The sequence below is a fragment of the Pogona vitticeps genome, chromosome 5 (assembly GCF_051106095.1).
Source record: "Pogona vitticeps strain Pit_001003342236 chromosome 5, PviZW2.1, whole genome shotgun sequence".
Classification (NCBI taxonomy): Eukaryota; Metazoa; Chordata; class Lepidosauria; order Squamata; family Agamidae; genus Pogona; species Pogona vitticeps.
In genome coordinates, this window is record NC_135787.1 from 75,103,837 (window position 1) to 75,120,101 (window position 16,265).

Sequence of the window (16,265 nt, forward strand, 5' to 3'; positions counted from 1 at the left end):
TCGAGATTGCTTGACGATCGCAAAACGATGGTTCCAATGGGGGAAATCCGCTTTACGTTGATTAGGAGCCTGCTTCACGAACTGTTTGTTCGCAAAATGATGTTTTTTCCGGCTCTGCAAAATGGCTTCCTTCCCTTCTCAAAATGGCTGCTTTCCAAAGCTTCGCATTACAGCAAATTAGAACAGCTGATTGGCGGTTCTCTATGGGCAATCTTCACTGGACAATGAGGTATTTCCCCCATTGGAACACATTGACCGGTTTTCAATGCATTCCAATGGGGATTTTTTTTGCTTGACGACGATGTCGCTTAACAGCGATTTTCTTGGAACAAGTTATCCTCGTCAAGCGGGGCACCACTGTAGTTAGCAACCAAAAGTGGTTAGCATTCCCTTCTACTGGAGGCACCCTGAGTCTGTGAAGCTTGCCCAAGGCTACACTGGCTAGCTCATCTCCACGGAGACAACGTGGGGAATCAAACTCCAAACCTTTAGCAGCCAGTTACCCAAACCTCTGAGCTATCCAGCCAGTTACTGTGGATGACGGGTAGGATAAAAATAGAATTAAGTGAAGCAATTAGTTTTTAGTTTAATAATTTCACAATGAAGTGAATACAGTGGTGCCTCGCTTAACAATGTTAATTTGTTCCAGCGAAATCGCTCTAGAGTGAAAACATCGTAAAGCGAAAATAAAAAACCCACTGAAACGCATTAAAACCCGGTTAATGCGTTCCAATGGGCTAAAAACTCACCGTCCAGCGAAGATCCTCCATACGGCGGCCATTTCTGGTGCCTGTCTAGCGAGGAATCTGTCCTAGAAAACAGCGGGGGGCCATTTTCTTCAGCCAGCGGCCATTTTGGAACCCAACCAAAGGGATACAAATCTTCAACTCAATCATGAAGCTCATTAAGAGATACTGGAGAAGTCTCTCTTACAGATAGCCTAACACACCTCTTAGGACTGTTGACAGAGAGAAAAACACAGTGCAAGAGGGAATATGTGCATAAACTACTTGCAATACTTTGAATGAAATAATTTTTCGTAATGCAAAAAATCAGTTCCCGAAGCAGGGAACCGATGATCGCACAGCGGATTTTGCCCACAGGAAGCATCGCTTTTGCGATCGCAAAAAGGCATCATTAAGCGGATTCGTCGTTATACGGAGCACTTGTAAAGCGGGGCCCGACTGTAGTTTATATTTATACAGTAATTTTGTTCTTATAATCGGTGTACTTCGGTCAAAATTGTCAAGTATCTTTTACACAGTTGACCTGGTACTTTCTCTTCCCTTCCTAGGATACACCTCATGTAAATACAGTAATGCAATTTTCTCTTGTTATGCCTTGTTATGAATTGCTAAAAGATCTCATATACACACCCGCCAACAATCTCTATCAAACCGGAGTCCCTTTCAAACAGGGCAAGAACTCTTCTATATGCAGAATGATACTGGGGCTCCGACCGTATATTTTGTGGAAAGTAGCAGTAGTAATGGAGGCATCCTAGTCAACATCTTGCAAAGCACACAGTTGCCACCTTGTGATTTTCAGCATGGGTTATCAACATCGATAGAAGATTCTTGCAACCACCAGCTATTTGCTTGCCACATGCTAAAATGCACGAACAGCACACAGGAAGACAGAATTCAATTCTTTTTTGTTTTACTATCACATCATGGCTGACACTCCATTTTTGACTTTGGAAGTGATTCTTCTGCAACCCAATGGAACTTGTTTTGAATTGTATATTTTAAGTTAATACTTAGGTATGGGAGTTACTGTAGTGCCAGTCTATCTTGTGCTGCCCTGATGGGATGAAACAAAAAGCTCAAGACCATACAAGAAGGATCAGCATCAATTCTCCAGAAAGAGATTTTCAAAAGCATGAACTACCTTCATATCATCCATTGCTTCTTACACTACCCAATGGCAGAGGAAGGTAATATAAGGTCAAATGGCAACATAAGAAACTGGGTAAGTAAATTCAGGATTAGGGGTGCAAATGAACAGAAGCTGGATCAGTGGCCTCCGTCCCAGTAGCAGCTCAAAGGTCATATCATGTTAATATAAGATTGGAAGCTGGCAAAGGAATACCAACAGAAACCAAAACCTTACCAAATAGATATATACATGAACACTGCTAAGAAACAGACTGCCTATAAATTAAGATTATTTCTTAAAACATTCATTAATGCAAGTAACATACTTTTCTTGGACATTACTTGACTTATTAGAGCACTTTGATTTATTCAAAAAAATAAACTACTTCCATAGTTCAAAAAAATAAACTCCTACTTCCATAGTGAAATTTCCAGATATGACAATATTGAACACTCTTTCTGCAATTTATATGTGGATTGTTTGTGTTCGATATGACCTGACACTAGCAGGACATTTCATTTAATTGCCTTGCCTTACCCTATCTTCCAGCATCTCTTCTGCTTACTGACCTTGGCAAGGTTGTTGCTTAGCCAAGCAGACAGGTTATTCCAGAAATGTTAAGATTGACCTCCTCAACTATCCTAGTTCTTACCTATTTTGTAAGCCATAGGCTATAAACTGTTTGCAGGACAAAATTTAAAAGTCCTTGTCTCATTCTACCTAGAAGAACAATACAGTGGTGCCCCACTAGACGCTTACCCCATTAAACGACAAAATCGCTTGATGATGCCTTTTTTGTGATCGCTATAGCGATCGCAAAATGATGTTTCCTATGGGGGGTTTTTGTTTAACGATTAGGTCCCTGCTTTGCGAAATGATTGTTCGCAAGATGACGATTTAAAACAGCTGATTGGAGATTCGCAAAATGGCTCCCTGCTGTTTTCCGGACCTATTTCCGCAAGACAGGGATCGCAAAAGGCCGCCTTATGGAGGATCTTCGCTGCACGAGCAGGTATTTCCCCCACTGGAATGCATTAACCAGTTTTCGATGCATTCCAATGGGGTTTTTATTTTCGGATGATGACAATTTCGCTGTACAGCGATTTTAACAGAACACATTATCGTCGTCATGCAGGGCACTACTGTATACTGTATTTTCAAATGAACCATTTTTGCCTTGATAACATAAGATTTTACAATTCTAGAAATCAATGCTAACACATACACCCTTAACCTCCCTTTACTGAACATAGTGGCCATACAATAGGATAGACGCAAACCTTACAACTGCTTTAATAACTCCACAATAGTATAACAGTATAATCCACCCCAAATGAGATACATATCTAAAAGTCTAGTTGAAATCCTCAAACCTTTTACATTACTTCTGAGTAGATATAGGCTGTCCCTGCTTTTTGCCTGAAATATCACTTTGCATTCAGTCATGGTATCTGTACTTCAGATACAGGTACCATATTTTTCCATGTATAAAATGACACTTTTTCCTAAAATAATTAGAGGAAATGTTAAGGGTCATTTTACACACTTAGATCCCTGCTTTCCCCCTCCACTTTTTGCAAAGAAAGTGGAGGGGGAAGTCCCCCCTCTATTTTCTTTGTAAAAGTGGAAGGGGAAAGCACTATCCTCACAAGAAAGTGGAGGGGGAAAGTGATTCCTACTTTCCCCCTTCACTTCCATGTCCGGAAAGTGCTTTTCCCCTCCACTTTTCTCCCAAGAAAGCTTTCCCCCTCCACTTTCTTTGCAAAAAGTGGAGGGGGAAGCAGTTTTTTTGCAAAGAAAGTGGAGAGGGAAAGCACTTTCTTCCCAAGAAAGAAATCTGGGGTTAGAAAAGTGGGGGCATCTTATACATGGAAAAATATGGTATATGCTTTTTAGTTGTGGGTTCATACTAATTAGCAGAGGCCATGTTTGATCCTTCTTATAGCTGAAGTGTGCCCTCAAACATTTCCCAAACTGGAATTTGACAACCAGGATAAAAAAGATTCTTTATTCCTATCCTAAGGAATTTTCCTGTTCTCTACTAATGCACTTTTCCAAACTGGGATTTGGCCTTCAACTGGAAAAAAAATCCCAACCCAGTCTAAAAGATTATTGTATTCTCTATATATCAGAATTTAGCAGTAATCTCATTACACAATAAAAAGTAATACAATGGAAATATTTAAAAACATATTCCCCTGATAAAGTAGCATGAAGTCATCATCACTGCATGTTAATGTCATTTTTATACAGCTGCTACAAAGAAACGGAGTTGAAACAAGCAAATATTCCTTTTTGGGGGCAGTACCGAGGAGCAGCGAATACAATGAGTAAAACTAAATAAGCTGAAATGGTATAATAAAATAACAGCAAGCGTTCACTTTTTTGTTTAGGAGAATCCATTATAGACATAAAGGATTCTAGAAGCTATCTACCTTCAAGATCACCATCTTCCTGCTCTACATTTTCAGAGTTGTGGTGTTTGAGATGTTTCCCCATGTACTGGGAGGTGATCACCTTTGTTCTCTGATACAGGAGCTGATGAGGGAACTATCCTGGATTTGGAGGGCTCGTTGGATATCAGAAAGTCTGTTATTGTGGGTTGTCGTGCCTTCCCCGTTACTGGGTTATGTTCACTCCTATCAATTTTGTTAGTGATATATCTTCAGGGGAGTTCCAGAGGGGAGACTGAGATAATAACATCTCTATTCAGGAAACCCCATAGATAGGTTTATGATTTTTAAAAAACCAGATGGTTAGAAATAGTTAATTGAGGACAGAATGCCCAGTTCATGTATACAACAAACTCTTTTTTCTATCTAATTGAAATCCCACACTTCTTCAGTCACTGAGACCAGGATACATGTCCACCGAGGAGAGCAGATGTTGCAGGGAAACTGCTGGATAAAGCGTATGACAAAGAAATTGAGCAATGTGTAACAGTTCTACAGGGTAAAATTCTTAACCTGTCTTGATGGGTGGAAAAATGTCCACAATGATGCTGCTGTACAGTATGTGTTTGTATAACAACAGCAGAAGGGAATGTCTTCCTTGCAGAAATAATTGATATGTCAGGAAATGCACACACAGCAAAATACTTTCAGGGTGCGGCAGCAAAAGCTATAACAACATGTGGAAAAAATTCAGTTGTCTAGTATATAGTTTGGTCAAAGACAATGCTGCAAATGCATCTAAGATGATAAGAAATTTAGAAGAGCGAGACAGGAATACAAAGCTAATAACACATGGTTCTAGTGCTCACTGCTGTACCTTGTAGTTGAAAAATTCAGCATTCCAGAAATAAAGACTAATGTCACTGAAATTGCTAAATTCTTCCATAACAATCATTTGCTTCTGCAGCTCTGAAAAGAATGGGTGAAACCAAGCGAACGTGCCCACAAGATGTTAGATAGAACTCTGTAGTGGACAATTTCTTCACTGTCACCACCAGAGTTCGACATTTCTTTCACATTCCTAGTTTTTGTCATCTTCATCTTCATCTGCAGTTCTCCTTTCGTACTTTCCTCTTTCACCTTCTTCAGGATGGGTTTCTTATTTTTTTAGACAACAATAATTCCATAATTCTCCACTCTAGTCCTACCTGACAGACTGACCTCTTAGAGACATCTAAATGTGACATACCTGGGAGACAGGCCTAAGTTGGAAGGTTCTGAGGGCTGGCTAGGCCTAGCTCTGCCCAAACTTTATGTTCCTGCCCAGTGCTAGCTGACAGCTTTCTTTCTGAACTGGAAGCAAAGCAGAGCTATGCCAAGCCATGTCCTTAAAACCTTCCTGTTTAGATAGTTTAACAGAGATTTATGTGCAGTAACAGTTCATTATATTTATGTGCAGTACTTCTATCATACAACAATGAATACACAACTCTATTTTTTTCCTTTTAAAAATCTAAATCAGATTTCAGTCAATTTAAGACACCAGCAAGTTATCCAACATTATCAGGAACACACACATCAGTGGACAAAATCTGTTTTTTATTAATAAACCTGTATCTCATGTGTTTTTTAAAGTTAAAATAAGATCATAGAACAGGATTGTCGTAGGGTTGGAAGGGACCTTGGAGGTCTTCTAGTCCAAGCCCCTGCCCAAGGCAGGAGTCCTCATGCCATCCCGGACCTCATACCATCCCAGACAGATGGCTGTCCATTTTTTTTCTTGAATACCTCCACCAATGGAGCACCCACAACATCTGGAGGCAAGCTATTCCACTGCTTAATGGTTCTCACGGTCAGGAAATTCCTCCTTATTTCCAGGTTGGATCTCCCTCTGACAGGTTTTTACCCATTGATTCTTGTCCTACCCTCAGGTGCAATGGAGAATAAATCAATGCTCTCTTCCCTGTGGCAACCCTTCAGATATTGGAAAGACTGCTATCATGACTCCCCTCAGTCTTCTCTTCATTAAGCTAAATATACCTAGTTCTTTTAGTTGTTCTTCATAGGATTTAGCCTCCAGTCCCCTTATCTTTCTTGCTCTTCTCTGCACCCCTTCTAGGGCCTCAGCGTCTTTTTTGTACTGTGGTGACCAGAACTGGACACAGCATTCCAAGTGCAGCCTCACCAGCGTGATATAGAGTGGTTCCATCACTTCTCGTGATCTTGATGCTATTCCCATGTTGACACAGCCTAGGACTGTGTTGGCTTTCTTGGCAGCTGCAGATGTTACTTTTCTTTGAAAATATTAATTTAGACTCTGATGCTTTAAAAAAGAATATGAATAAAAGCAAGGTTCATCAATGATTTTTTTAAAAAATGTAAGCATCAGATTTTGTTTTAGAAAATGGTTTTTCAAGAAAACTCTGAAGATAATTTTCTTTGCAATGTAACTTATAGCCCAAAGGCTTTTCATCATACAATAATCATTAGCTTTTAATTATACAGTGGTGCCTCGCTTAACGAGCACACCGTATAACGATGAAATCGCATAGCGATCCGTTTTTTCGGATCGCTAATGCGATCGCTCAACGTTTTTTTAATGGGGCAAAATTCACTTTGCGAAGACCGGTAAGCGTTTCGCTTACCGATCTTCGCAAAACGACCCCCGACGATCAGCTGTTCGGCGGCAAAATGGCCGCCGGAAGCCTGGAAATGGCCCAAAATGGCCGCGCGCAGCGTTTTCGCGCCCTCGTTAAGCGAGGCGAGGGAGCGAAAATGGCTGTCGGCCATCCTGAAGCATCACTGAACGGTGAGTATTTGGCCCATTTGGAACGCATTAAACGATGTTTAATGCGTTCCAATGGAAATCCCTGCCCCGTTCAGCGATGCTTCAGCATAGCGAAGGTTAATCCGGAACGGATTAACCTCGCTATGCGAGGCACCACTGTATAATGTGAAACTGTGGCTGAAATCCTGTTGCTTAGCATAGCAAGTCACATTAGAAAAGGCCCACTGAATCAGTGGAGATTTGATGTGCAAACATCTCCGTAAGTTGTACTGATTCAAATGTGCATACTCTAGTTGCAACTTAGTATGATAAAGTAAATCACAACTAGAATTGGCTGATTTGAATCAATGGAACTTAGGGAGAACTTGACACACCAAATTCTTCTTAATTCAGTGGGCCTACTGTAATGCATCTTTACTGCACTACGCAACAGAATTTCAGCCTGCACATTCATGTATATTTTCAAAAATCTGTAACTTAATTCCATTAATTAATTAATCACGGTCCCAGTATCATATTCTCCAAGAGGTTTCTATAAGATTATTTGAGGTAATTTTTCTATCTGCAAGATATCATTACAAATGCTTGGTTTTGCAGTTCTCAAAACTGAAAATGTGTGTGTGCAAACATGCTTCTTCTCAACAGGAAAAAATGTTTTAAACACACTCACAGAGACCTCAATCCTATTGTTCTTCTACAAATGAATGTTTAAGCAAATACAAGAATAGGTGTGTTGCATATTATTGTGTTAGTTAAATAAAATAATTTAAATTGTTAATGTTATTGTTAATGATTATTTTTTCCTGCTAATAAAGTAGAGCAGAAAAAATGTACAAATATGAATTACTAACCTACTAAACTGGAGACAGTTCACCTCATAATTACTTCATAATTATCTACTGCAAAAGGTAAATAAATCAACTACTGTATAATGATCTGATAGAATGCTAAAACTAACTTGAAAGCTACTCTAAAAATGAAACCTTCATGAGTTATAAATATTAAGGTAATAATCACAAGAATTACCCTTTATATGGAAAACTATGATTTAACTCAAGTCTACCCTGAATAAAACACTTAAATCTACACATACAGCATAATCCTATATGCCTACTTAAAAGTCTCACTACTTTTAAAGATGCTTATTCTAGATAGGAAGAAGCATAGGATTACAGCCCCACTCATGTAAACCTCGACTCAGCGGCCTACCAAACACAGACTGTTTTGCTAGGTAATAGGAACCTGTAAAAAGTATTTTTGTGTAGCAGTCATTAGAACTCTGGCACATTAAGTCACACATTCTATTTTTATGATGGGCTTCAGGAACCAGCAAAAAGTTATCACAGATATGATTCCTCCCCTTGATTCTAAGAAGCAACATCCTATGACTACAGGACCATCCAAGGTGCCCACCTGGATGAATCCTGTAAATAACTATTTTAACATTCTTCTTAACTAAAAAAAATTCTTAACTTGTGCCAACAACCTGTTCAAACCAGTTATATTTACACACTGGCAAGAAGGACATTTTCTTTTTATTTTATAAGAAAAATAAAACTGCACCCAGTTAATAACTGTCAGCCAATCATTTAATACTAAACTTCCTTGAAATCAGGGAACTATTGAAGTGTATCTAGAGCTGTATGAAACTACTGGACATTTGAGTATACTCAGTTGACATGGGATAATTATATGTCTGGAACATGTCCCAGAAACTGCCTTTTTGCCTGATTTTAGGACTGAAACAGACTTGTCCATTTTGAAAAAATACAAAACTGCCTTATATTAAGTTAGATTATTGATTCAGCAAGCTTGATAGTATATACATAAGCAATGTGTAAACACTAGCTTTCCAGATTTTACTATACAAAAATTTCCTTTACTCTTGACCACCTGCCATGAACTAGACAGACTAGGACTCTGGAGAACAGGGTTTGAACCCCGATTGGTCAGGTAAACTCACTGGGTGAGTGGAACTGATAAAACCATTCCTTAAATATCTCACTTACCTTGAAAATCCTATTAGGGTCATTATAAGTTGGTTCTGATTTGATGCCACAGAACACACAGAGAGAGACTTGAAGAAACATGAGAAGTCTATAGATTTCCTGGGCAGCTGGTGGGATAGCTCAGTGAATTAAGTATCTGACTGGAGTCACAGATTCAAAGTTCAATTCCCAACTATGCATCTCAGAAGAGCCAGCCTGTGTGGCCTTGCAGTCCCAAAAATGCCCCCAGAAGGAAATGGTAAACAACTTCTGAGTACAGTGGTGCCTCTACTTACGAACACCCCTACCTACAACAATTTCGAGTTACAACCAACTCCGGCAGCAAAATTTTGCTTCTACTTGCGACCGGAGATTCCAGTTACGAACAGAAAAATGCAGGGGAAAAAAGGTGGAAAATTCAAATTTCTAACTGTAGGTGCCTCCTTCTGCTTCTGAGACTCTCTCTCTCTCTCTCTCTCTCTCTCTCTCTCTCTCTCTCTCTCTCTCTCTCTGTGTGTGTGTGTGTGTGTGTGTGTGTGTGTGTGTGTGTGTGTGTGTGTGTGTGTGTGTGTGTGTGTGTGTGTGTGTGTGTGTGTGTGTGTGTGTGTGTGTGTGTGTGTGTGTTTCGGGCTGCCTGGCAAAGCAAGGTGCTGTTTTCTGCTTTTTAAAAACTGTTCTGGGTGTTTTTGCAGTGTGGTTTTGACCTGGGGGGTTATGTTTCTGTGCTGTGATGGCTCTTAGGGGGTTTGTTTGTTGGGTTATTTCCCCCCCACTTCCGATGAGCCTTGGGGGGGTTGGTTGCTTTTTTGTTTTTCCCCCATTTCCTATGGGTCCTGCATGCTTCCCTTGCTTTTTCCTTTGTTTTCTTTGCATTTCTGACCTGCCCCCTTTGTTCTCTGTGCATTTCCGATCTGCTCCGTTTGTTTTCTCTGCATTTCCCATGGGTTTAGCATGCTTGATTACTTTTCTTCCCCCCCCCTCCCCTTTGACCGGAAGGGATTAACCGCGTTTCCAATTAGTTTTGCAGTGATTTTTTGTGTGTGTGATTTTTTTTTTCTTCAGCCGGAATGGAGTAATTGCATTTCAATGCATTCCTATGGGAAATGGTGCTTCAACTTACAACCACTTCGAGTTACGTCCATTTTCTGGAATGGATTATGGTCGTAAATTGAGGTATCACTGTACTCTCTACCTAGAAAACTCTGAAAAGGGTTATCATGAGTTAGAATTTACTTGACAGTACACTATTCTTACTTTCCTACTACTAACCATAGACACAGGTATCAGTTCTCCAAAGTTTCAGACATAAGCCCTTTCCAAATCAAACTAGAGGCCAGGGACTGAACATAAGGCCTTTTAAACACAAAACATGTCTTCTAACATTTAACTAATTTATTCCTCCTCTGGAGATACAGACAAAACGTGGTCCTGTTGATCTCCCTGGACGTCCTATACAGTTTCAGTGCCATTGATCACAGTATTCTTATAGAACATATGTTTGGGACAGAAATTAGGGCAATGCTCTTTGGTGATTCTACACCTAGTTGGTGGCACAAATCAAGAAAGTGGTTTGAGCTACTTTATGAAATATTTTTAATAAGTGTTAGAAATGTAAAATACAGGATGATACTTTCAACAATGTTGGGTGGGTAAGTTGGGAAGCAGATTATTGGAGATTAGCATATGAAATGCTGATAAAAATTCTAATTTGTCAGATATTTAAACTGGAATTATGTTCATTGAGTATTAAGTCTGAGATTGTAAATAAAGAAATGAAATGTGATAATACACATAATTACTGTAGCTATAATATGGGAAACAGTGGAAGAAAGCAGAAACACAGTCATTTCAAAAAAGGACACAACATTTTGGAATGATTTTATAGCTGGACTCGAAATATGGACTGGAAAGCATAGATAAAAGAAGAATGCGAAGGAGAGATTAGTAACTATAGTAATTCTGGTAAAAACTGTTCAGTTGTTCTTTTTTGTTATCTTTTTATTCTAGTAGAATTGTATGAGTGGATGCAAAAGTACCCTCTTGCTCTCTGGAATTTTACCCTTCCCCTACTCATGTCCACTCCCCCAGTACACCAGCCCCAATCCTATCCCTATTGAAAATGTATAAAAATTAAATAATACAAAGAAAGAAAGTAGTTTGAGAATACTTCTATCACCTGCTGTTTGTTCTTTGTAAACTGCAATGTTGTGTTAATATTGGCCTGTGATGGCTAAACTTTTAAAAATGCTTTAGGTCCAAGCTATCTCAAGGACCACATCTTCCTTTACAAGCTCAGGTATAAAGATAATCAGGAGAGGCCTTTCTCTCAGTCCCACCACCATCACAAGTGCATTTAATGTGGACACAGGAGAAAGCCTCTTCTCTCTCTGCCCCCAGAATTGGGAACTCCCTTCCACAAGAGACCAGGTAGACCCCATCTCTTCAGGTAAGCTTTCCCACAGTGACTAGCTGCCTGAATAGGGCTGTTAAACAGACTGCTGTGTCTTACTGTTTTGAATGTGGTTTTAGTATTGTTTTTGTTTACTGTGTTGTACTGTGCTATTACAGCCTTTCTAGTATTTGTATATTTACTGTTTTTTAGCTTTAACATTGTATTTTAATGATGTAAGCTGCCTTGGTCCTTTTTAAGGAGAAAAGGTAAAAATATTTCAGATAAAATAAAACAAATGTTAGAAATCCTCTTGTATAGTTACACAACTAAGCTTAATTTTTAGACATGAATAGCCTCATGTTACAAAATTTTCTGCTGCACACCAAGTTGTGCTACTCAGTATGCAACAGATGTCTATAGAGATTTCTGATGACAATTTGTAAAAGTTATAACATTTGCAGAACTGCACAACACAATTTCAGACATACAAATTAAGCCCCTTAATACACCCCATAACCTAGCTAGACTAATTAGAACTGATCCCCCTCCATTTCTAGGTAAAACACAGACAGCCAAAGTATTTCAAACACATTTGTACCTAAAATGCTGTAGGTTCCATCCATGTTTAGTAAACAGTCTGTCCATTTACCTGCACTTCCGATTTTCCTGCCATTTTCTATATCCAGTATATTATTTATATAAATTATGTTCAAAAGTGGATACACACTCCGCCCTCTAGAAATACTACTGTGGAAAGGAGATAGAGACCAACTGGATATGAAAACATGCGGCTATGCATTTATGAAGGCCTTTGAGCTGGAGCACATGGCTGAAGAGCCAGGGGTCAGGAGTCTGGATTCCCACTGTGCCTTCAGGGAGAGAGGCCAATCGAGACTACCCAGAGCATGTGTAGCTGATAGGGTTACGCACCCTGCCATCTGTGCAGCCTTAGGCAAGCAACACAATCCTAAGTACCACCAAAAGTAAAAACTGGTAAAACACTTGTGCATACTTTATGCTAAAGAAACCTTGAGAAAGTTAACAGAAACCAGAGTAAATTTAACAGCCCATAACAATAATAATCAATATTGTCGCCATCATTTAAATTGCTATACAAATTAAACTTGAAACATCATCAAATACAATTTTATGTATAAAACGGACATAAGTACTACTTAAAATTTTCTGTGCAAGCCATCTGTATCAGTTCTCTTAAGCACAGCTTAGCACAAAACCCATTACCTACATCTACAAATCAGTTTCTCACAAACCCCCAAAGGTACCATTTTCTTAGTATAAATTATTAAATCACCTTTCAGAATTCAGTACTTTGCAAGTAAAATATTTTCAGTAAATGCAAAGGACTGGCCTGAAGTCATGGTAAGCCAAAGACTTTATTATCTTTAACAACAATGTAATACACAGTTCACAATTCTTCTCCACCAATTAATTAATATGACATCAAAACTGACATTCAGGATAGTATCTTCTAGTAAAAAGCTAAAGTGCTAAGTTCTGAGAGCACAATAAGCAAACTCTGGACACTAGTTTGGCCACTCCTAGTTACAATGGGAGTGACTGGACAGTGTGCACTAGTACATGATGGGCAAAAGCCTATTTGCACACTTAAAAAGCATGAATCAGATGACATCATCTGGTGATAGTAGTATTTAATTTAAGCTGATTAAACTAAACTGATAGGCTTCTTATCTGCCCCCCCCAGCCCCTTTATGGTTCTAAGACTTCCCACAACATCCATTTGCCTTGGGAAAGCCTTTTGGAGCCTTTAATAATCAGAAAGTTTTGCTGGATTGATGGTGACACGGTGATGATTTTTGACTGTTAAAGGCACCACTGTTACTAAGGTTCCCAATATTAAATATTACCAGCATCATGTGAAGGAATACATTAAATATCCATAAACCATTCCCTGATTTCAGTGTGACTTAGGATGTATATGCTTAAAATATTAAGATGCATACTTAAAAAGATATACAACTAGTATATTTTAAATGTGTATTAAGAAGCATAGTAAGTGAGTATTCAAATATCTATATTATATGAACATATTCTTCACAGCACTGGGATTAGCAAGAGTTCTTTAAGTATATGGCAAACACTGCTTTCCTCATGTAATAAGAAAATGTATGTACATTCGTACTATTAGCAAAACTGTCCTCCCCAATACGTTCAAATAGTATTAGTAGAGAGGTATAAAACAAAACAAGGTCAGTCACTATACCTATTAATGTCATTTAAATCTCTAAATGAAGCCAATGTTAACAGATTTGCTATTTACAACCAATATTACTACAATCTTTCACATGTACTTGTTCCCTTTCACTCTTCAATGAAAGAACTGTCATTTTATTTTATACAATTCTCCTCAAATATTAATTAATTCAGTTATAAACATACTTGCCAGTTTCACCAAAACTGGGAAGATTTCCCTATCAGTGCCCACCCCGATACTGCTATGAATACCACAACTCTTCCACACATAGTGTTTGATATTTAATATGAAAAAAGGGGGTTAGAACTTTTTCTCTGGCCATCAGATTCACTGGAACACAGAGAAGAGGACAACAACAACAAAAACCAGAAAAAGGGGATGGACCGGAAAGATACCTGTGAGAGTGTATCAGAGCCTACCTGTAAGGCCTGCATCTGGGACAAAGTAACGTAGCCTATTCTCTCAATAACTGTAGAGAATGTGTTGGTTTTTAAAAGGGGAAACAGCACGACTTCTGAACGGTGGTAACGTAGTTCCACTGAAGGAAGACACATTCACACATAATCGTTGCTTTAACACACCTGTGATGTTGGCCTACCGTATCCTTTCTTCAGAGGGCCTAAGCAGGGACAGCAGAGCAGATAAAATGGAAAGCTACCCCTTTTTCTTAGAAGGTCTAATCTTTCCCTCTCACACATTTTTTTCCTAGTCATCTCTTCCTTCATTTTGTGATCCCCCCCCCCCAAATCCGCTCAGATAGGATAGGACCCCACTAGGAAATATCTCTTCTCCCCCCTCCATTCCTGGAAATAAGCACTGCCCAGGCAATTAAGGCAATATGACTTTCCCCCCTCGATCATAAATGATTTTGGCGAATAAGAAATGCACGAGGAAGAAAACCGAAAGGGATGCAGACCCCCCCACCACCACCACCGTAGTAACTGAAGGGGCAAGCAAGTCTCACCTCCTCGCTCTTCAGCACCTCCTTGAATTCCCGCTTAATCCTCTGCACTGCGATGTTAGCCATCTCCGCAGGGGGTCCACCGACCCGCCCAACCCCAGGCCGCTACCGCCGCCTCTGAGCCGGGCCCAGCTCCACCACCCGTCGCCACCGCCACTGCTCCCGCTGGTTAATCTCCGGCCCTTCCAAAATGGCGCCTGCGTCGAGCATGCGCGTTGCGGCAACCCAGCGCCTGCCCCTTCCTCTCCGTCAGAGAAAGAAAAAAAAATGGAGCGAAAGTTCCTTTATTGTTCCTCCTTCTGGACAAGCGGGGCCGACGAAAAAGAGCAGGCCTGTAACAAGCGCCGAAGGGCGAAGGAGGCGGGCCAGGGAGAAGGCAAGGAAGACAGTAGTACAGTGAAGAGACCCGCAGCCCTGCTCCTCTCGAGAGAAGTTGCGGATAAATCACTTCTCGGCGGACGCGGGGAGCCCCTCCCTCACCTTGCTTTCCCTTCCCCTCAGGAGAGCTCGGCGTCGAGCCCCATCCCGTTGCTACCAGTGACTACTATAGGGCGGAGCCGCCTTTCTCTTTTTTCTTTTTCTGATTTATTCTTCACGTAATGAGTGTCAGGTGTGAATTCATTGGGACGCGGGCGTTAACAGAGTTGACCGGGGAGAGTGGAGGAGCAAGCTGGAGTTCAGCCTCTTGTGATGAAATTGTGTCCACGGTATGATGTTGTCACACACCCGCTCCTTCACGCAAACGCAGCTCTCACTCGCTTCAGCTTACATTTGAGTCCTATATGGATTTCATCCTCCATTTTATTTATAGCCTCGTTTTTTACGTTTCACGCTCACCAGGTTGATACAAAAAGGCATCCATTAACCTTTTGCTTGGGCTTTATTTCAAACGCTACTTATTGAACTTGGAAGCTTTTAAGCAGATGGAGGCTTTGGTAAAAAAAACAGTCAAGGGACATTCTCTCCATGCCTGTGACGGAGGATCTGGGACATTTTCCAGAATGTCCCCAGAGAGACCATAAGTGTGGAACACCTCCAAGAGACCAGAGAAATCGACAATCACTCTGCAGAGATAAAAGATGTCTTATGTTCCCCATAGTGAATAGTGTTGAGTATTGTATGTTGCAAATTGCAAAAATATAGGACAAAGGAGGGTCATGGGGGGTGTTGACGAGAGAGATGCTTTGTCCTGCACAAACAGGCATGGAGAACATGTTGGCTTCCAAATGTTATAGAACTGCAACTCCCATCATCCTTCATAATTGACTTTGCTGGCTGGGATGATATGTGTTGTAGTTGACAACATCTGGAGGGGCACATGTTTCACCAGTCCTTTTGCAAGTGTTTTAGAGTTATACTGGAAAACATTTAAAGAAATATCTTGTTATTGCATAGCATCTTGACAGCTATATAATAGTGATGGGGACTGTCCCATCCCAAGGCCTTACAACTTAAAAAGCGACCGAAGCAAGACAGCAGAGAAAGGAATGCAATGCAAATGGCAACAAATTGTTGCTGGCTGAATGTGTTATTGTTGTGTATTTATTCATAGGTACAAGAGCCTATCTCAGATGGCAAAATACTAACTTGGCAGTCTTTAGTACAACATACATTTTTGGCGCAACTGGTGCT

At 40.1% G+C, this 16,265-nt stretch overlaps 1 protein-coding gene across 2 annotated transcripts in view; it reads right to left on the reverse strand.

Annotated features, from left to right (window-relative positions):
• UBE2K (ubiquitin conjugating enzyme E2 K) overlaps nt 1–14,838 on the reverse strand; it is a 39,283-nt gene extending 24,445 nt beyond the window's left edge. The window contains exon 1 of one of the 2 annotated variants that reach the window (XM_020786197.3): nt 14,637–14,838. In XM_020786197.3, the coding sequence (XP_020641856.1) occupies nt 14,637–14,699 (63 nt within the window). In that variant the 5' untranslated portion in view covers nt 14,700–14,838. Of the gene's footprint in view, nt 1–14,091; nt 14,228–14,636 lie in introns of those variants that run through there. The other variant, XM_078394002.1, reaches the window with a different exon arrangement.
• Between the last annotated feature and the right edge of the window lie 1,427 nt (nt 14,839–16,265).